At 49.1% G+C, this 27,929-nt stretch overlaps 2 protein-coding genes across 3 annotated transcripts; both read left to right on the forward strand.

The window, feature by feature from the left end:
* The first annotated feature begins 182 nt into the window (after nt 1-182).
* On the forward strand, nt 183-13,811 carry VIPAS39 (VPS33B interacting protein, apical-basolateral polarity regulator, spe-39 homolog). 2 transcript variants are annotated; one of them, XM_009813219.2, is made up of 19 exons: nt 183-332; nt 826-925; nt 2,209-2,352; nt 3,359-3,397; nt 3,739-3,803; nt 6,466-6,522; nt 7,450-7,542; nt 8,201-8,234; nt 8,673-8,775; nt 8,864-8,891; nt 9,077-9,150; nt 9,602-9,677; nt 9,974-10,108; nt 10,662-10,703; nt 11,086-11,175; nt 11,575-11,661; nt 12,189-12,278; nt 12,598-12,702; nt 12,967-13,811. In XM_009813219.2, exons 1-19 carry the CDS (start codon nt 240-242, stop codon nt 12,985-12,987), a joined length of 1,476 nt encoding a protein of 491 aa, XP_009811521.2. In that variant the 5' UTR covers nt 183-239; the 3' UTR covers nt 12,988-13,811. The 2 variants fall into 2 exon arrangements, with proteins under 2 accessions (XP_009811521.2, XP_059675289.1); XM_059819306.1 differs by lacking the exon at nt 12,598-12,702.
* A 356-nt stretch (nt 13,812-14,167) lies between these two features.
* On the forward strand, nt 14,168-22,570 carry NOXRED1 (NADP dependent oxidoreductase domain containing 1). Its single transcript, XM_059819519.1, is given in 6 exon segments — nt 14,168-14,183; nt 17,317-17,527; nt 18,537-18,715; nt 19,777-19,957; nt 21,331-21,485; nt 22,362-22,570. Coding segments are annotated over 6 exon segments (951 nt in total).
* The last annotated feature ends 5,359 nt before the right edge of the window (nt 22,571-27,929 follow it).

The raw sequence follows: 27,929 nt of genomic DNA on the forward strand, positions 1-27,929 counted from the left end.
CGGTACTCGTAGTGCGCGAGCGGGGAAACGCCGGGCGGGGCCGCGGCGGAGAGACTACCAGTCCCGGCGTGCCCTGCGCGACAGCCGCCCTTCCTCCCCTCCCCTCCCCTCCCGTTCCCTGCCGTGCCCTGCCGGTGGCGGTCCCCGGCGCGGGAGGTGAGCGGGACCGAGTGGCGGGACGCGTGGACCCGGGACCCGGGAGGTGATTTCTCTGAGGCAGCCGCGCGGTGCTGTTGCAGATGAGCAGGGCGAGAGCGGACGAGGAGGAGTACTGGCACAGCTCCAAGTTCCGGGCCTTCACCTTCGACGACGAGGATGATGAGCTGTCACAGGTAGGGTCCGGCCCCGGGTCTGCCGGGACGCCGCGGCCCGGCGTGAGATCCCTCCCTACAGGCCCCTCCGTGGCCGTCTCAGCCCAGTCCTCGGCCCCACGCTTCGCTGGGGGTATGTGCTTCGTGGGTGGGGTGGATGCTGGCCTCCTGCCCTGCATAGAGGCCGCCAAGGGCTCCCGTCTCACCCCCCACGGTAGCCAGTCCGAAATCTCATTAGGACCGTGCTTCCTCCCCCGCGCACCAAACTGCCTGTCCCGCTGGTTGAGCTGTCAGTGTCTGTACAGGTGTCGCGGCCTTTGGATTCCCAGTGGTGAGGAAGGGCTGCTGTGTCTGTTGTACACCTACAAGCGTAAAATAGCTCCTCCAGAAGAGGCAGTGGAAGCTGAAGAAACTGTATTCAAAACTCTGAGGGAGATTGTTTCAAAGTAATATGAAACAAAGCGCACTCTGCAACACTTGTGGTCTTTATACAAGCTCTTTCTTTTGTCCATAGCTAAAGGAATCCAAGCGGGCAGTGAATAGCCTTCGGGATATTGTCGATGATGATGATGACGACCTTGAGAGGGTCAGCTGGAGTGGAGAACCTGTGGGAAGTAAGTGCAGAAGTACTGCAAGTTATCAGCAAGACAGAGGGAGTTTAAAATTACCACTTAAGTTATGTCATGTAGTCGAGGTCAGGAGTACTACTTGCTATCTAATCCTGTATATCTAATCTAATTCTAGTCTCCTCAGGTCACGTTGTGAGCCACTTGATTGACCTGTGTGGATCCACTGAAAAGAGAGCAAGCAGAAGCCCAAATTACATAAAGGAGTGTAGACAAGTGGAGGGAATTCACTGTGTTTTTCTCAATATGTAGCCCAGCTTAGAGCAGATATTTTGGAGGTTATGGCTTGATATTCATCATGCTCAGCTGGCCTGCAGGATTCTAGGTGATTATTTCCTTCACACTGCTGCCTGAAATGGCACCATTTAAAGTTCTCTGTGCTTTGTCCTCACAGCACTTCAAGAAGATATTCCAAGGTTTAGTGTGTGTTTATAGACTGCCTCTTATGCTTGAAGTTTAAAAGGGAATTGTAAGCATTAAGCAAATGCGTTTTTAGTGATGGTGGGAGCAAGCTTATGACCCACAATGCTGTCTGCTGTGCTTTGGAGTTCATGACCCACAGAATATGTGGCACTTGCTAGCCAGTGCCAAAGAGTGAAAATTTACATTTGGATCACCCAGAGGACCTTCAAAGAGTCAGTTCTTCTTGTCCTATGCTGTAGCTCCTCCCTCTGATTCAGGCCATTTCTTTTCCCACCCAAGGTCTCTACCTATTGGCTTTTTTGCTCTATCACCCTGTCCTAAAATATGTGTTGTGCAGCTGCGTGAAAAGAAGGGAAAACTGTGTCTCAAACAAGCAGGAGGGAGACATATGCATTGTTGCCAGCAGCATATGCGCATTGATAGCTGTTTTGTCTATGTGGGGAGGAAAACTATCTTAGTTTTCCAGTATTCAGGAAGGTATGCTCTTATGCTTCTGTAATTTGAGGTAAGCCAGGGATTCTCTGTCTTGCTCTGTACCTTTAGAGCAAGGATTATGCTTTACCCCGGGTGGTTTATGCATTTTTTTATATAAGCCATAAACAGCTGTACAACATTACTGAAATCAACCATTTCTGGAGGACAATGTGCAACTGTTTAACAAGCAGTATTACACGAGACTGGGATTCTGTGTCCTGCATCTACTTAGTGCTGAGGATCAAAGTTATCAGAATATGCTAGTACAGAACTGACCAGGACGCACTTGGTAACATGCCTGCTGTGCCATAAGATCATTCTTTACAGACTGATTTTCTCTTTCTCTGTTGTGAATTACCTCTGTCCACATATAGGTATTTCCTGGTCAATCAAAGAGACAGCCTCCAGCAGCACGAGCTCGCTGGAGGGGCAAGACTCCAGCCTACAGAGGGGCTCTTCCTCCTATGCTGCTTTTCCCAAACAAGTTTCCTCCTACTCCCTAAGCAGCCTATTCAAAGGTGAGGTTCCTCATATACAATATGGACAAATGGGTTTTCCCTCAAGAGTGTCAAGGGGCAATTGTGTTACCTTATGTAAATAATTTTCTCTTAAGTATATTGCAAAACAGGGAAGCTCTGATCTCTCCTCGGTGTGGGAGTGTATCTCTCACTGGTCAGAAACTGAAGACTGTCTTGTGCAGAAGATCACATGCTCTTGTGGTGTGGGAAGGGGCTTTGTAGATTATGGCTTCTTAAAAGCCAGGTTCCCCCGAACAGCAAGGTAGAGCAGAGCACTGTACAGCAATCTGTTTGCATGGTGGAAAAGACCAGGCTACAAAGGAACTGGCTTGACCAGTGTGGCCCTCATTTGATCTTCAGTACTGTAGACAAGACAGGTTGATTATCCTTTATTTGGAGCTCAGCTGGCTGCTGTTGATGTTATAGTTGATTCAGCAAACACATGGTAGCAGCACTGGTAGCATAGCTGGTTATGGGGGAAACTGCGCAGCAGGCCATGGGGAGCCTTACACAGCTGACAAGAGTTCAGCTCTGTTGTTTCACAACCAGACAATAAACCAGCTTTTACTTTGTGTCTCTTTCTCTGGGGTGGTTTTTTACTCTCAACTTTCATAGTACTGTGATAATGAAAGGCATCTAAATCACAGCCCTGGTGAACGAAGCTGTCCATGTTGCCATGGCCTAAGCGGTGCTGTATGCTTGAGCCTCTGCTCTGCAGGTAGATGAGTGAATTCAGGCTCTCTAACCTCTCCTGGCCTCAGCAACAAGAGGGTAGATAAGGCTGGGGTGTGATATGGTTTATGATGCCACAGACAGCTTCAAAGCCTTAGACTGCAAGCAGGTGAGTCCCAGCTATGCTGGTGTAGTGTGAGTCACTATACAGAGTGGCTTGTTCTACAGTGGCATAGCTGCAGCGCACTGGCTTGCAGTCTAGGCTTGTGTTCCCTCTGCAAGGGATGTTGCTGATGAAGAGACAGTCTCTCATGAGTGTTTGTTTTGATTTCAGGACGAAACAAACTTCCAAGTTTCCAGTCCCTTTCAGATGGTAAGTTTTTAATCCCTGCCTCATTTTGGGAGGGGTGCAGATTTACGTAAACCAAAGCATATCCAAAGAAAGGGAAGATCATCTTCCTTATGTTGCAGAATGGGAAACTGAATCATGGGTTGTCTGAAAGTCATTCAGCATAGAAGCAAAAGAGTTGGCATGATGGTTTGGGGTAATCTGCTTATGTACAACTGACAACTGTTGGGTTTAGAGCAACTTTGTAGTGCCATTTGGTGCTTGAGTTTGGGTCTTCTACCACAAAAACCAAGAAAAGGGCAGTTTTGTAAGTGGGTGTGAATCAGGATTTTGATACGCTATTCAGCTTTGCCTTTCCCTCTCAGCCCTCTCTGATACAGGAGTTAAAAACTACGCCCCAGAGCTGCGCAGACCGAAAGCTGAGTACAAGGTGAGCAGCCTGTGTTGGTAGTGTGCTGAGATCAGAGTACTACCAGGAGAACTTCCTACTCTATTAGTTTCATGGGAAGTGATTAATTGCTATTTCAGACAGCAGAGGACAATGCAGGGAATAGGACAGGGAGCTGCAAAATGCAGCCTCACAATAATTTAGGTGTTCTCTGGTTTTGCCTAGAAGTAGGGAGCTTTGCTGGGGGGTCTTAGTTAGTTCTTCTCCTAAAGAATAGCCCAGTAGTCTTTGTGAAAAGGATTTCTAAATAGTGCTTTGCCTGTAAGCTGTTTTCATGCTGGGTCAGATGAATTGGCATCACATGTGCTTTTTAATTTTTTTAAATCTAAAGGCTTCTAAATTTCTTGTTCACAAATCACTGGGACAGCAGAGAGGGAGTTGCACAGATGTGGAGTTCCAGTTGGCAGTAATCTTCTTCCAGATAGGAAGTGTTAGGTGTTGCAGAATCTAGTGGATTTCGGGATTGGGTGGATGTCTCCTACTAGGTGTGAGGTTGTGGTTCCACATCCCCAGGTCCAGCCAGTAACAGGACTGAGCACATATTCCCAGCAAATACAGACATGCACAGTACTAACACAGCTGCCCACACGGATTAATACAGACAGAAGCCAATGCCTTTATCAACAGTCACATAAACACGCAACACTCAAGCCTGATCCTGAGCCTCCTTTCTGTCTGAACAGGATTGAATTCCGCTAGTGGAACGTACACACACTCTATGGGTCTCTCTCTCTCCAGTAGCTGGTCTTAGACATGCAGTTTGTTTTGTAGCTGAATCCCAGACCCTGGTCTCCTCTAGTTGCTGGCACCTGGACCCTTGAGCCCCTAGCGTCCTTGGTCCCATTCTGGTTCCTGGTACTCAGACTACTTATTCTGCTCACTGGCTGGTTGAGCTTGAAGTTCACTAGCATTTATATGAACACATACACTTGGAATAGAGAGCCCACCCACACAGAAGGTGGTTAAATATAGAATTTAATGAGACTATAAGACAGACTGCAGTGATCCATTGCAGGGCTCAGTCAGACAGGCACAGTAACTAACCACTTGTTTAAACTTGGCTGGCACCCTATGGCCCCTTTTCCCTCTATTTTCCTATGCTTGTTCCTGCCAAATTCATTTTGGTCCCTCCCTTTCCCTGCTTTCTGTCTTTCCCATAAACTTCCATAACAAGCCTCACACATTTACACAAGCCTCTTAAAACATCCCAGGATTCTCTTTCCCCTGCATCTCGTACTAAGTCCTGTGCCTCTTTAGGGTTACATGGTGTTTGGGGAAAGCTTCTTTGGTTTACTCATCTTGGAGGGTTTTACACAATGGATAATGACCTAATCTGTTTCATTTGATGGTGGCAGGGAGTGGCCAAGTCAGTGCGCTCAGATTGCGCTGATTAGGTTACTGGGTTTTCTCCACCTGTCCTTGGCCATCTGATCCTCACCAGGTTGGTGTTTATGTTGATTAGCCATTAATCACATAACCTAACAGGCAGCACTTCCTGAAAGCACAGTAGGAGAAGTAAGTGTGCCCTGTTATGTTCTGTGCCTGCAGAGGCAGTGAAGCAGGAAGGAGAAGGGTTGTACAGCCCCTTAAAAGCAGGCAGGAGTATTGTAAGCGGGGTGGAACAAAGAAGGGAAAGTTAATGGCAGCTTTGAACCAATGTCCTGACAGCGACAGGCTGAGGAGCTGCCTCTGGCCAGAGGTGCTGGAGGGAATCCTGGTGCTCAGGATATTTGCCATTCAGCTATACATTGACTTGAGGGATTCATGTGCAGTGGTCCCCTAATAGGACTGGGTCAGCTTTTTTTTTTGCCTTTAGATTTGGGCTTTCAATAAATCTTCAATTAATTTAAAATTCAATGTCCTCAGAGCTGGTTCTGGTTAATCCCTTTCTCTGGCTCTTTTGAGGCAGAAGGCTGAATTACAACCACTGGGTCAAGTGCCTCACAAAGACTTAGATGCCGCCTTGGAGTCTGAGTTCAGGAGTGGTTCAGGCCACTGCCACTTTTTATCCAGTGCTTCCAGATCATAGTGTCTGCAGGCAAAGAACTTTGGTCATTGCAGCAGTGGTAGCATATTACCTTAAGATGGTCTTACTACAGGCTTTAGTGCTCTTGTCACATTGTACTAGTCCTGTGTGACTCTCTAGGCTCTTGCCTGAGGCTGTTGTGGCAGTGTTCTCCACACTGCTGTGGAAGGCTCACCAGCAGAAGTCTGTCTGAATTGTAACAAGAAACTGACTCCTTCCTCGTCAGTTTTGGGTTTGTCAGTTTTGCATGTATTGTGTTTGTCCTTCTGAAAGCAACATTGGAGCTTTAATTTGCAAGGAGGACAACCTATTGAAATTCACTTCTTATAAAAGATATGATGACTGACCTTACTGAAGCAATAGAAAGACTGTTAACATCTGAGCCTCTAGGTTCCCTCCCCACCAGCATGCAGAGTCTGAGGGCCCAGCATCTGCACCTGAACGCTGTAGGGGCACATCCTACTAACAGCCTGCCTGGAGCAGCTGAATGATAAGTCTGAGAAGCAACACATGACCCATCACTCTGATCCAGCAGAAGGGGAGAGCAGCTTGAGGACTGCTGGCGTGATCTGGCCTCTTCTCTTGATGCTAAAGAGCTCTTTATTTTTCTTGTGGCAGGATTACAGTAGTGACTGGAGCCCCAAAGATACAGTCAGGCGAATGCAGAGGGGCAAGGTAAGGACTTTCCACTCCCACCTGCTTGCAAGAGATTGAGGGTGAGTGGTCTTAAACTGCTTTACAATTCCCTGTGCTCCTGGAGCAGGGAGGGGAGATTGGTGTTGCTTGCAGCATCTAGCAGGGATGGTGCTCTGCCTGTCTGCTGCTTTGCCAGATGGCAGTGCTGGGATCACACTAGCTCAGGAGCAGTGGGAGACCTTCAGGGTTTTGTAGTGTTGTTTATTTGAGTCATCTCCTCAGCTGGGCTCTGACAGGAGGTATCTGTACTGCTGTGTCCCTCTCTACCCTTTCTGCTCCCTGGGGCTGGGTTTATGGAAAAAATCTGAGGGTGTGGGGCTTTACTTCCCTTCTTAGTTGGTGGCAAATGGAGTGAGGAAGACAGAAGCAATCTTGGTTACACTAGAGCTGGAATCTTAGTCTCAGCTCTCTCAGTTTGCAGTGCGCGCACAGGAAGCTTGTGATTTTACTCTGCATGTGTCTCCTCAAAGGCTGAGGTGAGCTAAAGGCTGAGAGAGCCCACAATTAAGGGGTAAGAAGAAGGGAGGAAGAGACTTACAACTCTACTTTTCTGGTCTCCTCCATGGAAAGGGCCCTGCAGAGTTCCCTCCTCGTGTCAGGGTTGGTGGTTTGTGGTGTGCAGGAAAGTTTTGCCTTGTTACAAGGGTGTTTGTGTTGAATGTACAATGTCTGCTGTCCTAGCCTGGGCAGAAATGAGGGCTAACTCTGCAACCCCTGTGGACAGATTCCCAGGGATCATGCAGCACGTGGTTTCAGCTAAATGAGAAGTTCTCTGCTGGTTGGGAGGGCAGTTATTCTTATTGCTGAAGGGCTCATGAGGGAAGAATAGGTAGTACTCTGGGAGTTGATTCAGCCTGGGGATTGTCTGATGTCCCATATGCCTACTTATACCTCTTTTATCTCCAGGTCTGCTCTCTAGAGAGGTTTCGCTCCCTGCAGGACAAGCTGGTGCTCTTGGATGAAGCTGTGGCAGGGCATGATGGGAATGTCATTACAGCTGTGAGTCCTGCTGGGGCCATATAGGGCTGGGACTTCCTGGCTGCTTGTGTGAACGCAGTCAGTTGGCCACCTAATCTTGCAAGATGGAGGGTTGTTCTTTACTTAAAACCAATAAGTTACTGAAAAGTGTCAATGCTTAAGACTGGGAAGTTCCATATTCCTGCTGGCTTTCCTGCCACTCTGCAGAATTCATGTCAGGTTAGTAACAAGGAACCTGATCCTTCAGTCTTACAGATCTTTGCAGCAACTCCTTGAAGGCTGAGGTTTAATCTGCTCACTGCAGCACAGAAGATTTGAGCAGCCTTTCCAGTTTATCTGGCTTCCAAAGCATCAGGCAGCAAATGGGACTGTGTCAGAGCTTCCCTCATCCAGTTCTTTTAAGCCTTTGGATCTCTCATGGAAAGGTTTTTCTTTGTAAATCTTGGTCTCACTTATCTAAGCTCCAGAGTAGGATGTTAGGCACATCCAGGCAGCTGTGGCCCTGGCTCACTGCTTGTCCTGTATCTAGTGGGTAGCAGAATTCAGTTCAGTGCTGTAAGAGCTGTGTCTTCAGGGGCCCTTTGCAAAAGCTTCCCCAGGCCTTGACCAGTTTGCTGTCTGTCTTAATTCTGGTGAAGACTGATCTGGTCAGCTGAGAGCTGCCTCTCTGTGCTCACAGGTCCTGATATTCCTGAAACGGACGCTAAGGAGAGGTAAGTGTGACTGGGGCCAGGGTTTCAATAGTGTGTTTCAGTTAAGGGCAGAGGGGCTAGTTCTTTCACTGGGTGCAAGTCACAAAGAGAGCATCTGGGGTATTGCTGCTTTACTGAGCATGAAATATTTTTGCAGTGAGTGTAGCATGGGAGGGGGGATGGTGATGCCCACAAAGGCCTCAGATGGGAGCTTTAAGCAGTGGTAGTGGTGATGGGGTGAATGAAAATGAATCTGCAGGAGTAGCACATTGCTGTGAATTCAGCTAGTAGCCTGGTGAATGGGCTCTTCTCCTGTGCTCTAGGCTCCAAACTGCTTTGAGATGGGATGAGGTTGTTGAATCCTGCCAATGGCTTGCAACTCCATGCACCATGCTTAGCCCCCTCTGGCTTGCTAGTGCTAACTTACTTTACACACCTGTACCTAACTTTCTCCTGTAGAGATCTTGTTTCGGGAGCTGGAGGTCCGGCAGGTGGCCTTGTGTCATCTGATCCATTTCCTTAAAGAGACGGGTGAGCAGAAGTTGCTTCTGGATCTGCTCAGGTGAGGCTCTTGCCCAGCCTTCTGGCAGGGCTGAGCACACTGCTAGGAACCTGCCTCCAAATTAATGCTTGCTCATTCCCTTTTGCAGGTTCCTAGACAAGACTGAGGAAGTTGCTGTGAGTAATCCCAGGAGCAGAAGGTCCCTTTCCTCAGTGAAGAGGGAGTGTAGTGGGCAGAGGGAGGCTGGCGGCAGGGTGTCTGGTAGTCAGGCGAGAGCTTTGCATCCCCATTTTGCCCTCTGGAGTCCTGTAACTCCCAAATCCATGAGAACAGACTGTGCTTCTTTTCCGTCTCTCTCCAGCTGTCCCAGTACCGGGAGCACTTGAACATCCAGGATGTAGAAAAAAGGAGGGAATTTCTGAAAGGCTGCATTGGGTAAGAAGAAAATGCAAGAGGGTGGGAGGGATGCGGGTGCTTCACGAAGGTGGTAGTAAAGCAAATTAGACCTCTGTCCCAGTGCCACAGCTTACGTAGTTTGAGAGCTGATGTTGGTTTTGCCTCGGTGGGAGTGCGCTGTTGTGGACACAATGTAGACCAGAGAGGAAGAATTTGTGGTGATCACTAGTCCAGCAGCTTTTGCTGCTTACTTGGGGGCAAAGATGCTTCAGGGACCTTCTGATCATTGACCCTTCAGGTTGCGAAGGATGAAAGTTTGGGTGCCTAAGCACTTGAGGAAACTCAGGCTGGGGAGAATGGGAGGTGTTCCCCACATCTCTGTCTCTGGGGAGCATGTTTTGTCAAGAAGAACACTCTTAAGTGTACTGTATTAAGAGCTGCTGACATTAAGTGTACTGTATTAAGAGCTCCTTCCTCCATGTCTGTCCAGGCTGCCATTTTCAGCTGAGGATACCTCCCACATCCAAGACCATTATACCCTGTTGGAGCGACAGATCATCATTGAGGTATGAAATCTTCCCTGCTGCTCAGGAGATGACTGGGACTAGCTGTGAGATCTCTCTCTGTCCCTAACTTACACCACTTTGGATCTAACCAGCCTGCCCTGGGTAGTGCAGTTTAGCTGTTATCCAAGCTGCTGTGCCAGGCACGTGTGTGAAATACCAGGTCTGAGACTTCATGGCATGTTGAGGCTATGCTTGTGCATTACTATCACAACGCTCTCCCCAGGTCTCTACCCCACAGCTGGGTCAGGCAGTTGCCCTGGCTCACGTTCACCCTCTCTGTCTTCCTGTTTCTGCAGGCCAATGATCGGCATTTGGAGACGGCTGGGCAGTCAGAGATATTTCGGAAATATCCTCGCAAGGCTTCAATTCTCAACATGCCACTAGTGACCACCCTTTTCTATTCCTGTTTCTACCACTACACAGAGGCTGAGGTGGGGATGATGTGGGAGAAGGGTTACATCTCATGCCTGTAGCCCTCAATATGTGGGGTGGTTAAGCTGGGGTGTGTTAAGGGAAGAAGGGGAGGGAGGTCATATTTCATCCCTCAGAGAGACCTAGAGGAACCCAACTCCCCTTGTCCATCTGGGACCAGTTTGGAGTTTTCTTTTGTGCTCTAAGATGGGACATTCAAACTGGGACAGCCTCTCAGGGAGTTGCCTTCTAGAAACCACTGTCTTTTACTTCTGGCGCCAAGGAACCAGAATTTGCCCTTAATCCCATGAGGCTGATTTGTGTAATACTGGTCTTGGAAGTGCTGGAGGTGCATTGGTTGAGGATGTAGGGGAAACCAAACCAGAGGGCTAATGGGGTGGCATAGTTGCTCGCTTCTGCCAGCTGTTTCCTCCTGTGGCACTGACATGAGCAAAACGCAGTAAAAACTTGGGGAGATTCACCCTGTGCGAGGCAAATGCCTTACAACAGGTGTCTGAACCTCTCCCGTGGCCTGCCCTGCTGAGTTTGCACTGACTTGTCTGCTCTCTCTAGGGAACCTTCAGCAGCCCGACCAACCTGAAAAAAACATTTAAGGTACGTGAGTGTCCTGCTGTTGTGGCAGCACCAGCTGAAAATGTGGGCAGCCAAATTTTATTTAGCAAGGGGACTGGGTAGGAGGAGTTTGAGGGGCTCAGCACTGAGTGGGGCATGGCATCGTCCTGGGGTGGGGCCATTCTGGAGGCTCAAAAAGGCAAGTGGGAGCCATGTGGAGGCTTTCACTGGGTGCACCCTGGCTGCAGCAGCACTTGCAAATCCACACCTTCTACTCTCTGCAGTGCCTCAGGCAGCATCTCACCTCCTTGCCTGGATGTTGGTGTGGGCCCTGACAGGGCTGGGGACAGATGCCATTCCTGTCCAACCCACACAGGCCTTCTGAGCTGTGCTAGTGCTCTGACTGCAGCTTTCTGCCTTACAGATTCCTGATAAACAGTATGTGCTGACTGCCCTGGCTGCCCGTGCCAAGCTGCGAGCCTGGGATGATGTGGATGCCCTCTTCACCACTAAGGTGAGCTGTGGAAAGCCTTGCTGGGGACTCGGTTCCAAGTACTGATATCTACTACTGATAGCTGTCTTGTTCTGGAGTTACCGGACAGACAGGTTTTATTTTAGCAGGGTCCAGCACCTCTGCTGCAGGGTGTTGCAGTATGTTCCTGCTCTCCCTGCCTAAGACCTCCTCTGCTGGGCCTGGCTTGGCTGCAGCAACAAGGTCAGAGAAGGGGGCTGCCCTCATGCTGTGTTACCAAAGGGTTTGCAGCCAGCCTGCACCCAGCCACTGCTTGAAGGTCTCTGCCAGTGGTGCATGTGGTGGCTGGTGATGTACATTGCTGTCACTGGGGAAAAACATTTTCTTGTGTCTGGAGGGATTGTCCTTTAGGATTAACATAGGGTTTGGCTCTCATTTCAGAACTGGCTGGGCTACACCAAGAAGAAGGCACCTATTGGCTTCCATCGGGTGGTGGAGATCTTGCAGAGGAACAATGCTCCTGTGCAGGTGAGCAAGGAACCACTGCTTCTGTCCTCCTGCTCTTTGTTGGGATTTGGGGTGTCAATGAGTCCCCAGGTGAGCTGCTTCCTTGCTGGGAGTGGGAGAACAGCTTCCCCAGCTGCTGGCTCTGCCAGGTGGGTGCAGCACTCAGCTGGGCAACCCATGCATCAACAGGAAGTGTGGGTGGTAGTGAGTGCTGGGTCCTAAGTCTGACTGCAAGAGGGACAGCAGGCCTAGAGTTGTCTGGGAGCTCTCTCCCCACAGTGCATTGCCTCCTTTGTTTGCTACATTAACTTTTTTTAGCTTAATCCGGCTGGCAATGGTTAACCCGATCCATAGGAATGAGGTAGCCTAGGACTCTGAGCTTGACCTCTGAGGTTCTGAGCAGTCTTGTCCTGGTCATTTGTTGCCTTAGGAAAGAAGGGGTCAAGTCTGTGTGACCAGCAACTTTGAAAGGTTTTGTGACTGGGGTGAGAGAATGAAGCAGGAGGTACCTGCAGAAGGGAGCTGAGACACTCTTCTTTCCCTCGCAGGTGCTGCAGGAGTATGTGCGCCTGGTGGAAGATGTGGAGACACGGTTGAACCTCGCCACCAAATATAAGTGCCATGATGTTGTCATTGAGGTAGGTCCCTGCTCTGTGTGTGAAGAGATGGGACAAGAGCCTGCGTTTTCTCCGTGGCTTTCCTGTGCTGGGCCATGTGCCACTGCTGTCATGAGTCTGATGGGGTTTGTTTATCCCTGTGGCCTGGGAGCAGTGATAAGGTTCCCAGTGGAAGCCAAGTGAGCCAGGAGAGTGGCTCTGAGTGTTTGTGCTGTGGAATTGTGCTGTGGTGGGAACCAGAGGGGGGACTGAAGAGATGCTCTGCTCATCTATAGGGCACCATCTAACTGTGGAAGTGTCCTCTTCACTCAGCTGGGTGCTTGTTTTGCTGTTTATCTAGACATACAGGGATCTAAAGGATCGCATCCAGCTGACAGCATATAAATGCAAGGTGGAGAGAGGCTCTGCAGAAGAAGAGAAAATAAACAGCATTCTCAACAACATGGTAAGAAATGCCTACTTTTTCTTCCAGACGCTTTAATCAGAAAAGGACGTAGATTAGGTGTAAGGGCATGGCTGTTCTACATACCTGGTGGGAAGCTAATCTTATGTTTGGGGTTGCATTCAGTGCAGGAATGAAGGGTGAAACTGATAAAAATAGCACCTTCTGGCCATAGTTGTCCTTGTTGGGGATTGGGACTCACTAACTTGGCCTCTGAGGGATATGTGTTCAGCACTGATGTTGGTCTCATCTCATTCGCTCTTTTAGCAAATCCGATGGAAGAACTGAGCACTTGTGAAGCAGCCTGCTTGGCCGTTGCCGTGCCAGTGAAAGAGGAAACTGCAAAACCCAGTCCAGTGCTAACAGAACAACTCTGTTACTACTCATTGCATGATCAATGTTCGTCAGTGATGGTGGGTGCCCATGGCTTGTGGGACAGTGGCATTCAGGCTGGTTGAAGGCAGCTGCTCCAATGTAGCCAACGAAACCATGGTACTGATCCACCAGGGATGATTCTTTTTGGAATCTGATTCTCTTTGACTTGGCTGTAAGCCAGGCATCGCTTTTGTTTATGGAGGGAAGTTGCTGGGCACAGCAATGTTACATTTGCTCTGGGTGATGCCTGGGCTTATTCTCGCAAGAGGAACAGGTCAGTCACACTTGTGGGTCTCTCCACTAAGCAGTGCGGACCAGTCCCTGTAACACTCAAGCTGGTTTGGGCATCACCAGTCATGGCTGTGGCTGGAGTAAAGCCTACTGGACTGTGTTCTCTCCATCAAAGAGTGTGTTGGGGGAAAGAACCAGCTGCACCTTACAGGTCTTTTTTTTTGTTGTTGTTGATTTGTTCTGGCTCACCCTAGGAAAAGAGGTGTTGCATGAACTCCTGCAGAGAGCCAGGACAGCACCCTCTGCCAGCATCCTTGTGCTGGCACTCTGCAGCTCTTGAAAGATCCCTTTATCAGGGAAGAACAGGCACCTAGTGTGGAGCTGGTCAGGACCCTGCTGGGTTGGATGGAGAGCAAGGAGGGACCCCTCTCGGTTGGCACAAACCTGCTGGCCCCAGCAGCTCTTTTCTCTGAGAGTGTTATGCCAGGAAGGATTGAATTACACTTCCTCAGAAACACAACTCCTCAGGCAACTGCTGGCTTCATCCTTCCAGACCTCACTTCAATTCCTTAAATAAAGCTGTCTCTTTCTCCTTGGGTTGTTTATTTCCTTCCCACACTGAGCACTTTGTCACTCTGTGTGCTATTGCTGAGCAATTTATCACACCTCCCACAAAGTGAGTATGCGAGGTGTTTTCTCAGCCCTGAAAAGCACACTGCGTGTCACCATGGAGTGACTTTGCTTGCAGCAGTACCTTATTTCACACCTTCAGTGCCGTTGGGACAGATGAATTGATTTTAATGTTGTAGGAGAGTTTGCTGCCGCAGGGGCAGTCACACAAAGGTGAAGGTTGTATGTAGTGATGTACCAGTCTGAGGGTAGGTTTGGGTTCCAGCCTCCCTGCTGCACTGTGCGCTCTCAATTTTTTTCTGCTGGTGTTTGGACTTTTTTCTCACAGAATTGTTTAGGTTGGAAGGAACCTCTTGATCATCTAGTCCAATCCTGCTCAAGCAGGGTCACCTGGAACAGGCAGACCAGGACTGTGTCTATTTGGGTTTTTGGTATCTTCACAGCTGGAGATGACTTGGCTTCTCTGGGCAACCTGTTCCTGAATTTGACCACCCTCAAAAAGTTGTTTTCTTGTCTTCAGATGGACTCTCACATTTCAGTTTGTGCCCACTGCCTCTTGTCATCACTGGGCACCACTGAAAAGAGTCTGGGTCCCTTTTCTTCATTCCCTCTCATCAGATACTTACATTGATAAGATTCCCCCCTGAGCCTTCTCCAGGTTGAACAGTCCTAGCTCTTGGCCTCTCCTCATACAAGAGATGCTCTAGTCCCTTAGTCATCTTAGTGGCCCTTTGCTGGACTCTCACCAGTATGTCTATATCTCTTTTGTACTAAGGAGCCCAGAACTGGACACGGCACTCTGGATTTAGAGAGGAAGGATCACCTTCCTTAACCTGCTGTCAGCATTCATCCTAAGGCAACCCGGGATGCTGTTGTCTAGGGTAAGGTTTTCTGCCAGGCTCTCCCATATGCCCCAGGCCAGGACATTGCTTGGTTGTAGGAACTGGAATGGTGTCACGGGTTGGGATTTATGTCAGGGAGCAACAGGAGAAGCTGAATTCCTTAGAGGAATCTGATGAAGCCATAAAATAAATCTTCACACCTGTATTCTCCAGCATGGGTCTGGGATGCCCCTCTTGTGGTATGACTAATGATACAGATGTGTAAGGAGATGTGTAAGTCCAGCAGCAGGGGAGCCATGATCTGGCTATGCCTACTGATCCCCCAACCTCAGTGTGCAGTTTGCAGGACGCAGTGCTTCTGACCTGTGCATATTGGCACTGCTAATGTCCCACTCAAAGCAGGACCACTTGTAACAGAAAGTACTGATGTGCCACATGGCATGGGGTTAGTGATTTAGTTGTTCCTCACACCCCAGTACTAGAAGCTGTATACCAGCTTTGTGAGCACCTTCCAGAGCACCAGGATACCGTGGCTGGTGTAGGTGTGATAGATTGTGCGTGGTACATCAAGGAAAATTTGTCTATAAGGCAGCATCTGGGAGCCCCAACAGTTATTCCTGGGTTCCTCTGAGGCCACGGCTCACAGGCTACCCATGACTACTCTGTGTGGGCAGGAAGAGGAGGATTTCCAGGGAAATGTGTCCTATGGCTGGGGAGGGTGGGGGTTTTGTAAGTAGTAAAGCTAAAATTAATGTAGAGCTGGTGGTTTTGTTGGATTTTTTTTTTTTTAAGCAATGTGGCAGGCAGACATTTTGGGACAGCCTCAGTGGGATACAGGTTTACTCTTTAATACCTGTCCTAGGCCCTGTGTGCTTTTGGCATGTATCTGCTTTTAGGCAGCGCAGTCCAGCTGATGAAGTAGATAATGGATAGAATTTGCGTGAAGGTTGCTTCCTTTGGAAATTCAACCCATCTGCCCCCACTGGAGAGGCCAACCTTCTTCTAGTTGAGAGCACCTTTTTCCTGTGAACATGTGTGGGCAGGAACGTAAAGACATGTTCAACCCCTGCCCTCTTAGTTTTTTCATGCTAACCTAGCTGCTGGCTCTCAGGGTGGCACAGCTGTACCCAGCAGGAAAAAACAGACTGCTGCAGGGAAGGTGGTCCTCCCCATGACTGTTTTCTGCTTTCGCCTGTGCTCCAGGGGATGCTGTGGTGGCTCTGGAAAAGACCACACTCCCAGCTTCCCTGTGTGAAAGTGTGCAGTTCTCTGGTAACCAGGTGCTCGCAGTGGTAGTGCCCAGGCTGGGCTGGCTGGACGCCCCCAGGGGTCTGGGCTCACTGCCTGTGCAGGTAGGGCTGGTGCCTGCCACACCATCAGGGCACATGAACCAGGACAGAACCTGAGCGGGTTAAAACTTGGGGGCCTCATTCAGGCCACCCTTGCTCCTCGTGCTGACTATGGTGCCATGGGCAGCAGCGGGCTGTGGGTGGTGAACATTGCAATACAGGACTCCAGCTGCTTGCGATGAGGCATGGGGTCATTTCTGTCCCTGATGAGCTTGGCTGAGGGTGTTTCAGTGCAGTTGATGCTTCTCACCCTGTGGGAGTTGTGCCTGAGTTGGGTGAGCTGCAGAGTGCCTTAGGGAACGGGCCAGTTTTTGCCTCTCTCCATCTCCAGTGCAGGTTTGTGATCCACTGAAGCGTGCTCCAGGTTCCATCAGGAGACACAAGTAATTCAGACAGCTCAGCAGTGTCCTGCTCTGGCCAAAAGCACTGTACATTTGCTTCCCGTCAGGCTAAATGGTGCACCAGACTGTCCTCTGCTGAAGCAGGCAGGGCTGGGAGGTGCTGCTCCAGCCACCTCTAAACCCCCAGCACCTTTGCCAGCTGAAACACCATCTCCTTAGGAAAGGAGGGAACCAGCTGCTTGGGTTTTCAGAGTTTCTGGGCTAGTCATAGTCACTTTGTTGTTGTGACGATTGCCTTGTACCCCTGAAAGCATCCCTGCAGCTCTCTTCAAGCATTACGGCAGGTCCTGGGCAATGGTTCCCACACCTGGACGCTGCTGAACTGGCCATGCCATGACATGCAGACTTCATAGCAAATATGTGCAGGGAGAAGGATCTGAGAGGCTGCTCAGCTGGAGAGGCACAGTACTTGGCTAGGAAAGCTGAGGGCGAATGAAAAAATAGCTTTGAACTGGAAAACTGAACCACTTGCCGAAGGTTTGATTTTCTCATTACTTCCAGCCCAGGAGCAGCTCTAATGAACTCTGTCCCAAGCGCTGTGCCGGCAGCTTAGAGGTGTCTGGGCTTTAAAGTCCAGCTGAGACTTGCGTAATAGAGAAATGTAACATCAGAGAAAGTACAGGTTCAGATGTCTTCTGATGCATCTTGTTCTCGGTGGCTGCATTGCATGTGGGGACCAGCCACTTTTCTAGGTCCTGTGTTGGCAAGGAGAAACCCTGAGAAGTGCTGGGGTCTCAAACTGCAGGTAGAATGCTGGAAGGTGCTGGGATGGACTGTGATGCTGCGTAGGTAGAGGCCATGTCCATCTTCTAAATCCTCACTGCTGATGCTTGTTCTTCTGGGCCAAGATGTGGGACGTTACAGAGCTTTTGAAGTCCTCTCAGGCTGATGAAGCAGTAGAAGGTGAGGGGGCCTTGATGTATCTGACAAGGTGCCGCAAGGGGCTGGCAGTCAGTGCATGTGCCCATGCCATCTTCTACAAACTTCTCCATGACCTCAGGTAAGGTGGAAGCGAGCTCCTCACTGTTGGTAGAACGTGCTGGCTGGGTGACACAGTCATGTCAGAGAGAAACCTTGACATGCCAAACTCTTCCCAAACTACTGCATCTTTACGGAGCTAAAACATGACACAGGCACGTCACTGGTCATTCTGTTGTCGGTCTAAACAGCATGAACGTGTCACTAGGAGGACTGGGGAAGGTAGCTGGTCTCTGTAGGGAGTTTCTTGTGTGATTCACACCAGCTCTGTATGAAGTTAAGCTTTATATAGGTATTCCTACACAATGCTACAGTTTGTTAGCTTTTTTTCTGTTTCTGCATGGTTAAAAACTCACCTACTGTTTATACCCACACTTGTTTGTTACTGAACATCTGCATTTGTATAAACTTACTGTCAGTCTTAAATTACATGGACTAGTTTTTCCCTGAGAAAACCAGGGAATAGAGATTGTCTCTAGCACAAAATGGGGGTTTCATCCCAGAAACCTTGTAGTGCCCAACGCTTGTGACTTGTTCCTGCCACTAGTCTGTATGATTTATAATGAGCCAATCATCCTCCACCAGCATGTGCTGTCCCATGTCCCTTCTCAGCAGCAGCCTCTGCTGTCACTAGTCTATCATCCTTATGCTGACTTGTCCCTGAGCTTGGCCATCATGTCAGTTGATGTGTCTGCCTGGTACCAGCTCTTAATTGCTGAGCTGCTTTACAGTTAGTGGCCAGTTAGCCTCAGCATGGGTGGTGTGTTTGGTGATGGGGACACCATGCTCCCTGGGGTCTAGCCCCAAGCCCTATGGATGCTGTGCATGCCAGGCTGCAGCCATCAAGTTTCTGCTTCTCTGGCAATCCCACTGGAGAGCAGGCACATGAGTTGGGCAGGATGCAAGGAGTGGGGTTGGGATGTGCTATACAGACACATGGCACGGGACCCTTCCTGGAAGGGTAGGACCACACGTGGTCGGGGGAAACCATGGCTTGTGCTGGGCTGATGCCAACTTCTCTGCTTCCCCAGGAAGAGTGGGACTGAGAAGGGTTTGCCAACTTCCTTGGGGGACAGCCACAGCCTGAAGGTTGGGATTAGCAGCAGGGGGCACCTTGGGAAGCAACTGGCCCATGTGCTCCTGACACTGAGCTGGGCTCCATGCCCCAGTATCCATGTTTCCACCAGGTGCCCTGAGAGCCTGGATAAGTGCTCCCCAGCCTGGGCCTGGAAGTGGGACTGAACTTATGTGGACTTTTAACCGCACTTTTTTCATAGCACTTCAGGCAGAACTTACTAAATAATGTTTTTCTGCCAAAAATATTAAAGGTATGGAAACTATAGGGTTTTTTTTATTGGGAAGCAGAGGATGATCTTTATTTGATTGGAAAAGATCTTTATTTGGTTGGAAGCTCACTGTCCACCAAACATTAATTTAGTTGTTTGCTTGTTTTTTACCAGTCCCATCTGAGTGTGGTGGAGATATTAATCCTGTTCATTGAACGTTGGCTAGTTTAAGGCCCGTTTTACCCCCATTTTTGTGGCTCTTCAAAATTCTCCTTGTCATTTGCCAAGAGCCTGGTCAGTGACTGAGACTCCAGGTTGTTAAATATTCAACCAACAGAGAAAACATCTCCCCAAATGAGCAGCAGTGCTGAAACAGAGACGTCCCTCTCCTTGTTGGCTGCAGGGTCAGTTGTAGCAGACAAGCCTCTCACTGGGCTCTGAACACCCAGCCAGGAGAGATCAGCCTGCAGCATTACAGCAACTGTTTGCATATAAACTGTCAACTGCCCCGTAAACTCTTATATAAAACAAGACAAGTGGGGAGAACAGTCCTCCAGGGAGATGCTTGGAACAATAAAATCCTCTTTCTAACCGTCTCAGGGCAGAGAGGAAGCAGGGATTATTAAATGGCTTTTTATAGATCTTGAAAACTAGCCAGGTCCCAAGGCTCGGCTGTTTCAGCTAAAGGGTTTAAATCAGCCTGCATGAACTGTGGCCAGGCAGCTGAGCTCTCTGCATGTTTATTCCTGGCAGAGATGCTGCCTGCTTTGTGTCACTCTGCTGCTGCCCTTTGCCATGCAGGAACGGTGATGGGCAGCAGCCGAAGTCCCTCTGTGCCACTTTGGGCAGGCAGCGAGTGGTCCCAGCCTGGGAGCAGTGGTTTGTGTTTCACCTACATGTGGCAGAGCACAGGTAACCATGCTGGTGGTGCCCGGAGGTGCTGGTTCCATAGGCTCTTGAGTCCCTTTCTCCTTGCTTATCAAAGCAGACCTGCAGAAGCAGGGGCTTGCGTGCTTTTATGACAACACTCAGTTGGTGGCCTGGGCGGACATTGCATTCCTCTGCTGCCTCCCATCTCACGTGCTGTCCATCTGCTCTGTCATTCAGCCTGCCATCCAGAAACCCTGCGTTGTGTACAGCCTCGTCAGCGCCATCCCTCTCCTCAGGTAAAACGGACCATGTCATTTCAGAGCCTGGATATCCTGCCATCGTTTGGGACCTCAAGGGGCAAGCACAGCATGTGTGCTCTGGCCGGGCTGGAGCTGTGCAGGAGCACAGCTCTTATTGCCTCTTACAATTGTATTGTGAAACGTCATTGCAAACCTTGTCACGGTTGGTCACCTCCCCAAGTCCCCAACTGCTGGAGTCATGGAAACACTTTAGAGTTTCAGCTTTCTGTTTGTCTAGAGGAAGTGTAGACTTTGTGGCTATAAACTTGAAAACATGATCAAAAGAAGTCAAGGGAGCTCCAGATCAAACACGATGCTGGCATTGAAACCCCGCTCATGCCAGGGCCTCAGATTATCGCTGCAAGATAACCTGTTGTGAGACAGCACAGGAACCAAGGTGCGAAGAAGCAGCCCACAGTCTCCACAGTCGAAAAAGCAAACCCACGCTATCATGTTTCACTTTAAACTGCTGCCGAAGCTCTCCCCAGGGCTCTGAGTGCAGGGGTATGACCTGTACCCCCTGCTCCTGACCCCTGGGGGTGCCCGGCCCCTGTGGGCACGCCAGTCCTGGCCTTCTGCTGAGGTGACGAGTGAGGGGCCAGAGGTGACACTGCTCTTCATGCTATGGGCAAAGCTGTTTACTAGTAAAAGATTTGCAGATCCTGCAAAGGATAACTGCTTCCTCTTCGTGACCAGCTAAACCTAGTTTCTCCTCCATCAGATAAACCTGGCTGATGCTGGCTGTTCATTGCAGGGCTGAGGGAGGGCAGACAAGTAGTGGGGATCCAGCTGGAGAGGGGAGAGCCGAGGAAAAGATAGGAGAGACCTTGCTTGAGGGAATCTGCCTGCAGTGGGGAGGGACCTGGACCTCAACGTGTTCCTGTGCTGCTGCGGCTGTGGTACGACCTATGTGCCCTGGGGGACAAAATGCAAGGGATGATTTTTACACACACATCCCTTTTTCTTTTTTTTAAACAGACCACTACACGGCAAAATCAACAACCCTACTGGGGCCATCTCTCCATTGGCAGCATTAAGGCCCATGGATTAACTTTAACACAAGGCAACGAGGGCCCATCAAATAGAACCTTTCTAGCCGGTTAAGATGGCTATTTTAAAGGAGTCGTTATAAGACACATTTATGGGATGAATCGCAGCAACTGTTGACTCCGCCATGTATGGTGCAGTGGGATATTCCCTGCGGCTTCCTCCCAGTTTGCCTCACACGGGACCTTAAAACCCCACGACCCCACCCGTGCTGTGCGGCCACCGCCGGCTCCGGGCACGTACTCCGCCGCAGCGCAGCCCGGGCTCTCCGGGAGCACCCGCTCCCTCTCCCGGTGCGCGCTTTCGGCTGCCTCCTCTTTCAGGTTGAAGCAACTCCTTTGCTACAGTGCCATCGTGAGGGCGCAGTACGAGCGCTCTGGCCAGGAGCCTACCGATGAATGTGGGGCGACGGGGACAGTCCCAGCGGCGCTGCAAGACCCTGCTGCTGCGCAGGCAGCGTGCCCCTGCAGTTCCCGAGGTCAAAGCTCTCTTTCTGCTTAAACTTGGTAGCAGTTCTTCTGAGGAGTTGCACTCGGTGGTTCCCCTGCCTGTGTGATTCAAGGCTGGGTCTGGGCTGGCGACAACTTTATCAGTTAAGAGCGTAGCGTGGGGAAGAAAACCCTCCTAGAGAAACCCTGCCACTGTACAGCTAACGCTGGAGTGGAAATAGCGTGCGTAGAAAGGGGTAGTCATGCACGAGAAGTGGATGGGTAAAATGAGGCAGTATGTACCTCCTTCACCAGTTTCTCTGATTAGCACCCGGAGGGGTCACCCGTTCTTTCAGGAGCACTGCTTTCCATGTACCTGCCATCAGTTTCTAAAGAGCTACGGTTTACCTTCACAAAACAATAGTAGTTCTGAGGCTAAATCAGTCAGCAGGAGCTGAGGTCTACATTCTGAGCAAGAACATCGTCCACAAATCTTTTTCTCTTCCCTCAGACACAACTTCAGTTTCCATGGACGTGCTGTTCCTATTGTCAGCTGCTACCTCTGTTCATCACAATTTCATTATACGCTTCTGCGTGCACTTCTAGTTCTTGGTTCCTGAATGCTCTTAAAGCAGCTACAGTGCTCATCATGCCATGATGGCTGAATGGTTATATGACTTTATATGCAGCCTGTAAAGGACTGCTGCTTACTCAATGAGAATGAGCTACAGAAAACTCAAGCTGTACTAGACTTGTTACTATTAATTTCAGCATCCCTCAACTAAAATGATCCTAGATCAGAGGTTTCAGATAAACCAGCTCTGATTGATTGCAAATGCAATGCCTCACAGGAGCGGGAGATGAGAATAACTCTTTACACCTGTGTGCGCACTGGTAATTGACATTTGATTTTGTTTGTCCTGCAGGGAAAATAAGAGTCAATGCTGAATGGCTGGTGGCCATTTTCTACGCAGCCCTGAACAGCAGTACGTGGCAGAGCCTGCCTCACCAGAAGGCACTGAAATTACTCAGTGACCTCTGTTTTCCTGAATGCTGCCCCATCTGTACAGAGCAGAAAACCTCCTGTCCACGGTTTGTGCACAAGAGTTCTGTCAGCAAAGGTTTTCCCTTGTGACTCAAGAGGAGTAAGTAAAGGGTTGAATGCTGAGGTACTGCTTGTCCAAGCTTCCTCTTTGCTCTTGAAACTTGCCTCATCCCACAGCTGAAGCATGGGCTGTCTTGTTGGGTTGGAAGGTGCTGAACTGTGTGTTGCCCTTAGGACCACATACCTGCCAGGGAAGATTGCCTTAGAAGTTGTATTAGCAATAAAAGACCTGGACTACCATCCCTGAGTTATTTTGTCCCTGGTTCCTGTTTGGCTGCTTATCAGGGTTGTCTGAAGCCACTGATCAGGACTGGGACAGTGGATGCAGGAAAAAAAAATCCTATGGGAATATCTAGAGAGGACCGTTCTTATGGGTAATGAACTTATGGTAGTTCATGGACTAGACTATTGAGGATGTTAAGTCAGGGGAACACTGCTTGAGGGAAAGGACTCCTGTTTGTGCAGGATTGTTCTAGAGTCATTAGGCTCAGTTTTGCTCCGCATGGCAGAGTAATGCCTGGAACACTTCAGATTCGAGTCTCTGAGTCTGGTTGTTTCTCAAAGACCTAAGAAAGAGACTCGTAGTCAGACATTGAAGAAAACCATTATTTGTTAAGTTATTAGCAAGCTGCTTCAGACTGTTATTGCCCATAAATGTTTCCACTTGTTTTCTCTTCCCAGAACCTTCCCCTGGTCTGACCTGACTTGTTCGTTCTTGGGATCTTTAAAATATTCCAGCCAATAACTCTACATACACATTTGCTTCTACAAGTTTCACTCTCTAGACTGCTCAGCAAACTTGCTTCTCCCTGGCTGCCTGAGTCTTGCTTTGTTTTGGTCTGAATTTGCTTATTACATAGTCATCTTGTCCTACAAACTGCTTCAGTTTCACCAGGTTTCCGTTCAGTTTCAAAAGAAAACTAAATTACAAAATCAAATTAAAGTTATTTTGTAGTGGCTACAGCTTTGATATAAATAAACAAACCGGGTTGGGCCCAGACTTTTTTTTTTTTTTTTTTTTTTTCCATGGGGGATCTCGAGGAAGCCGTTGATGCCAGACAAAATTGTAATGGTGTAGTCAGGAGCACTCTTTCTGTTGAGCCAGGCTTTAATCAGAACTTACTCATACTTCCTAGCTGGTGATAATGCACCCCACCACCACCACAGACTACGTGATACTTTTTTCTAGGAAAATGGAGGCACCTGGATATTCTGTCCAAATCCACCCAGGACAAAGCATTTTTATTGCCTAAAATCTTTAGTTCAGCTTACAGTATTCTCTTATATTTCCTGCCATCATCTATCATGTGTTTCCGTACTGTTTACTATAATAAACCACTGCCTGGTCTTGCCTCACAGCAAATCATTTCTGTGGTGAGACCAGGGATTAGTTGTGCATGTTCTAACTAGGCCCCTTGCTTAATTTCAGTCACCAACAGCAGCTGGTATCACACCTGTATACCAGTTATTGTATATACCATTTATCTTACAACTGGGCTTTACAGCGAGCCCATTCTGCAGATACTAAAGCCTGGGAGAAATCTATTCACTTGAGCTGCAAGGAAGTTGTTACCAATCACTGGTAATTAAAATATGTCTACGATTGTTTTTTGTCTTTTTAATCAACTGTGAAGCAGAAGTGAAAGACAGATAGTGGTACAGTCTGATTTATAGCTTCTGCTTCACTTAGTTCCTGGAAGCAAATGAAGGATTGCAGAAAAGAGCCAATGTGGGGGATGTGTTTGCTGTCATCAAATGGCTAAGAGCTGCAATGGCCTTTTCTATAATTGGGAGAAGGTGGAACTGTACCTCCTTGGACAAACTGTAAGGTAATAAGGGTATATTCTGCTGTCCCTGCTGGGCTTCTTACAAAGGTGGAAGTGCAGTGTGAGTCTGGGTGTCCTGTGATACAAGGAGGGCATCTGCTTCTACCCCAGTCTGGGCTCGTCGCAAAGGAGGAACTGTAGTATAAGGCTCCAGTCCTGCTTCTTGGACAAACTGTGAAAAAGTGAGGGCATCTGCTTTCTTTCCTGATCGGGACTTTCGCTCCAGGAAGAGACCCATGTTGTCTCTGTATGGGAGGGCAATGGATCTGTTGAAGAGAGGCTCCTCAATCCCCAGCAACTCTCGCACGTGTCGTGAAATCTCCTGAAATACAAGACAAAATACCAGAAATTCTCGTTTCACAGGGCAACAGCTAATACCATTCATTCTGTGTCAGAGCAGCAGGAAAAAGAACTGAATTTTTGATTTTGGAACAGTTTCACTCTTGAAGTTGCAGCTCGAGAGGGATATGAACCCATGAGCCCCGTGTGACATTGTAAAAGCAGAGCAGACTGCTCATTCTCCAGAATTAATGTGGGGGATAGCATCACATCTGGTCTCTTAGTGGCACCAATAGCTCTGCTTTCCTCTTTGTACTTGCAGAACAAACAAGTTATGGGTGAATGAGCTGGAGTCTATTCTGCATAATGCAAAAAACATTGCTGTTTGCTAAGTTATATTGTCAACAACAGAGTCTATACACAGAAGAGGTGTAAAAATTAATTAAACCAATAAGCCATATTGCTCATTAAGAAAATGATGGGTGACTGGCTGGCTGAGCCAGTCCACTGACCTGGAACTGTCAGTGAACAGAGCCTTGCCATTATTTTGTAAGTCACTTCTGAAAATGTAACCTTCTGATTTGACTGAAGCTTCGAAATACAATTCACAAGGTTTTACTGATCTTTCGCAGCATTTGCTCAAAACCTTCTCGCAACTTTGGCTTGGCTCCGAAGAGCAGTACCTTACTTTGTGTAATACCAAAAGAACACCAGACTAGTATCTTCAGTGGTTTTGATATTTAAAATACCAGTACAGTGGATTTAAACCCAGCAGTAACTTCACCTGTCCCTGCTGTGTAGCTTCCTCATAATTCACTGTGTAGTTCTCTACCAAACTGCCATTTCCCCTAAATTGCAAAAAGTTTCTATCTCACTGAGCAGATGCTATCACGTTTATTTCTATAGTAACTATCTCGGTTTCGACTGCTCACAGCCTTTCATTGATATTTCTTGTTGGGAAGCTGATGTGCCCAGGATTATGGCCTTAAGTTTACACCTGTGGCAAAGGGCCACATCCTGGTCAGAGCTCTGCATGCTTGGATTCTATCAGAGTAAAGTTCTCTAAAACACAAATAACAGCAGGATAGGGCATGATCTTCAAGAACATCTAGGTTCCACTAAAGTCTGAGAGATGTTCCCAATTCACTTGAAAGTTTTGGAAAACTTTACAGAGTCTCATTTCCAAGCTTGCTGCTGTACGCTGGCTATCGCGTAACCTAGCCTTGAGGAATTTCTACACGAGGAAGAATGGGTTACAGTTGATATCTCTAACATGTGGCTTAGTGTTTCTCAGCAGTTAAACTACCACCATACATAAACCCTATATCCCAATGTGAAGGTGAGGCTTACAAAGCCTTTAAAATTCTTGCCATCTTTGGTAAGTAAGTGTAAATGACTATAAAGGCTGTATCTGTTTGTACTAGAAATACTCTTGAAGTGCTGCTGTCTGAAAAACTAAGCATTGTAATTTGATGCTTTCTCCTTCAACCAACAGGCAAAGTCGTGGCACTAGTTGATATTTTTAGTGGCATATTTCATTTCAAACAAACAGTTAAGATTGTGCAGCCAGACAGAACTGTGGTGAAATTGCTTTTTGGTGCTCTAGAATAAAACAAACAGTGTTCATACTCTAGTCATTGGAGCATAAAGATTTTTCTCTCTTCCTGGTTATTTGAACTTCTACCTTGTGTCCTCTGGGGAAAGCAACTTTAAATAATGATGCAAAACAAACAATTTGGTTCTGTAAAGGCAGCCCCGAGTCCCTCTGTGGTTTCCATTAGGGAGGGGAGGGAGGATAATGAAATTTAAGTCAACTTGCTTATTTTCTGAACCTTCAGAAAGCTTTGGAAGGCCAGACTGTAGCCCCGAACTTCAGTCTAGTTAGCTTAACTATCAGTGTTTGTTAAAGAAAAGATGTAGGTTTGAAAGGAAAATGACCAGACAATTACATGTTTATAAAAAGAGGAAGAGACAGAGATGCAGTTTGTGTTCAGCAAAGTGTAAAAGAAGGAAGTAATAATGACTTGCCTTTCTGCTGCTTGAGATCGGTGGCTTAATTGTTGCAGGTTAAATCTGACTAGATTTTTAGAAGTTCTACAAACCAGGAAGTGGAAAATTACTGACAAGAAATTCTGAGGGATATCTAAGAAAGGCGCATGCATCTTGCTAAGCAATTTCATGTGGCAAGAGGAGCAACACAGGCTTAAAGAAAGGCTAAGCACTTCTGATGCACTTATGTTGTCCCCGAGTGGAAGCCTGCCATTTCTAGCCAGCTGAGGATTTATACCCGAAAAGACTCAAGAAATATAACTGTTTGGCTGAACAAATTTGGTTGTCCAGTTTCAGGCTCACACTTTGAATACGCAGTCTGCCTGGGCAGACAGGCTATAGCCTAGCTTGCCTGTAAGCAGAAAGGGTCAGAGGTGGCCTCCGAGGGGCTGAGGCGGGAGCTCCGGGACCTGCAGCCGGCCGCACCTGCATGTGGCTGAAGTCCGTGACGCCCATGGCGGGCAGGCTAGAGCAGTTCGCGAGGATGAGGCGGCGGCCGGTGATGCCGTTGGCCCTGAAGCACTCCTGGGCAGGGAAGCGGAAGGAAAGGTGGGTGGGCTGAGGGCAGCGGGTCGCCCTCGGCCACTACCGCCCCCCCCCCGCCGCTCACACACACTCACACACACAGAGAGTTCAGGGCCACCGGTTCAGGCGGCGGTAAGGGCGGGGGCTTCCCGCCTGGGCCGGCAGCCCCGCACCTCGTACTGGGGAAAGCCGAGCTGCACCACCCACTCAGCCACCTCCGCGGCGCTCAGCGACAAGAAGGAGCAGGCGGACCGCGGCCCCCCCGCGCCCTCGGGCTCGGGCTCCGGCCCCTCGGCCGCCCCCGGCCCCGCGGGACCCGGGCTCAGCTCCATCGGCGCCGGCCCCAGGCCGCCATGGTAATGCGTCCTTCCGGGCCCCTGTTCCCATGGCAACCGCCACTTCCTGGAGGTGCACCCCATTTTCCCTTCCGCCACCCCTCCGTGCTGTGAGCCTACACAGCCGCCCACGCCCTGCGGCTCTGTGGAACTAGTTTTTGATTGGCTGCGTTGTGGAGGGGGGAGGCTGAGGGGTGAGCAACGAGGCACCACCCTCTCCCTGGCTCACACGCACCCCTCGGCTCTTGCCGCCCTCCCCACTCGGGTGTTTCCGCCGGCGCTGGACGCAGCGCTTCGGCCCCGCTCGGCTCTTTCCGCTGCGGCGGGCTGCCGCCTTCTGCTCCGCGCGCAGCGGCCGCCCGCTCAGCCCTGCCC

This window comes from Gavia stellata, chromosome 7 (genome assembly GCF_030936135.1).
Source record: "Gavia stellata isolate bGavSte3 chromosome 7, bGavSte3.hap2, whole genome shotgun sequence".
NCBI classification, from domain to species: Eukaryota; Metazoa; Chordata; class Aves; order Gaviiformes; family Gaviidae; genus Gavia; species Gavia stellata.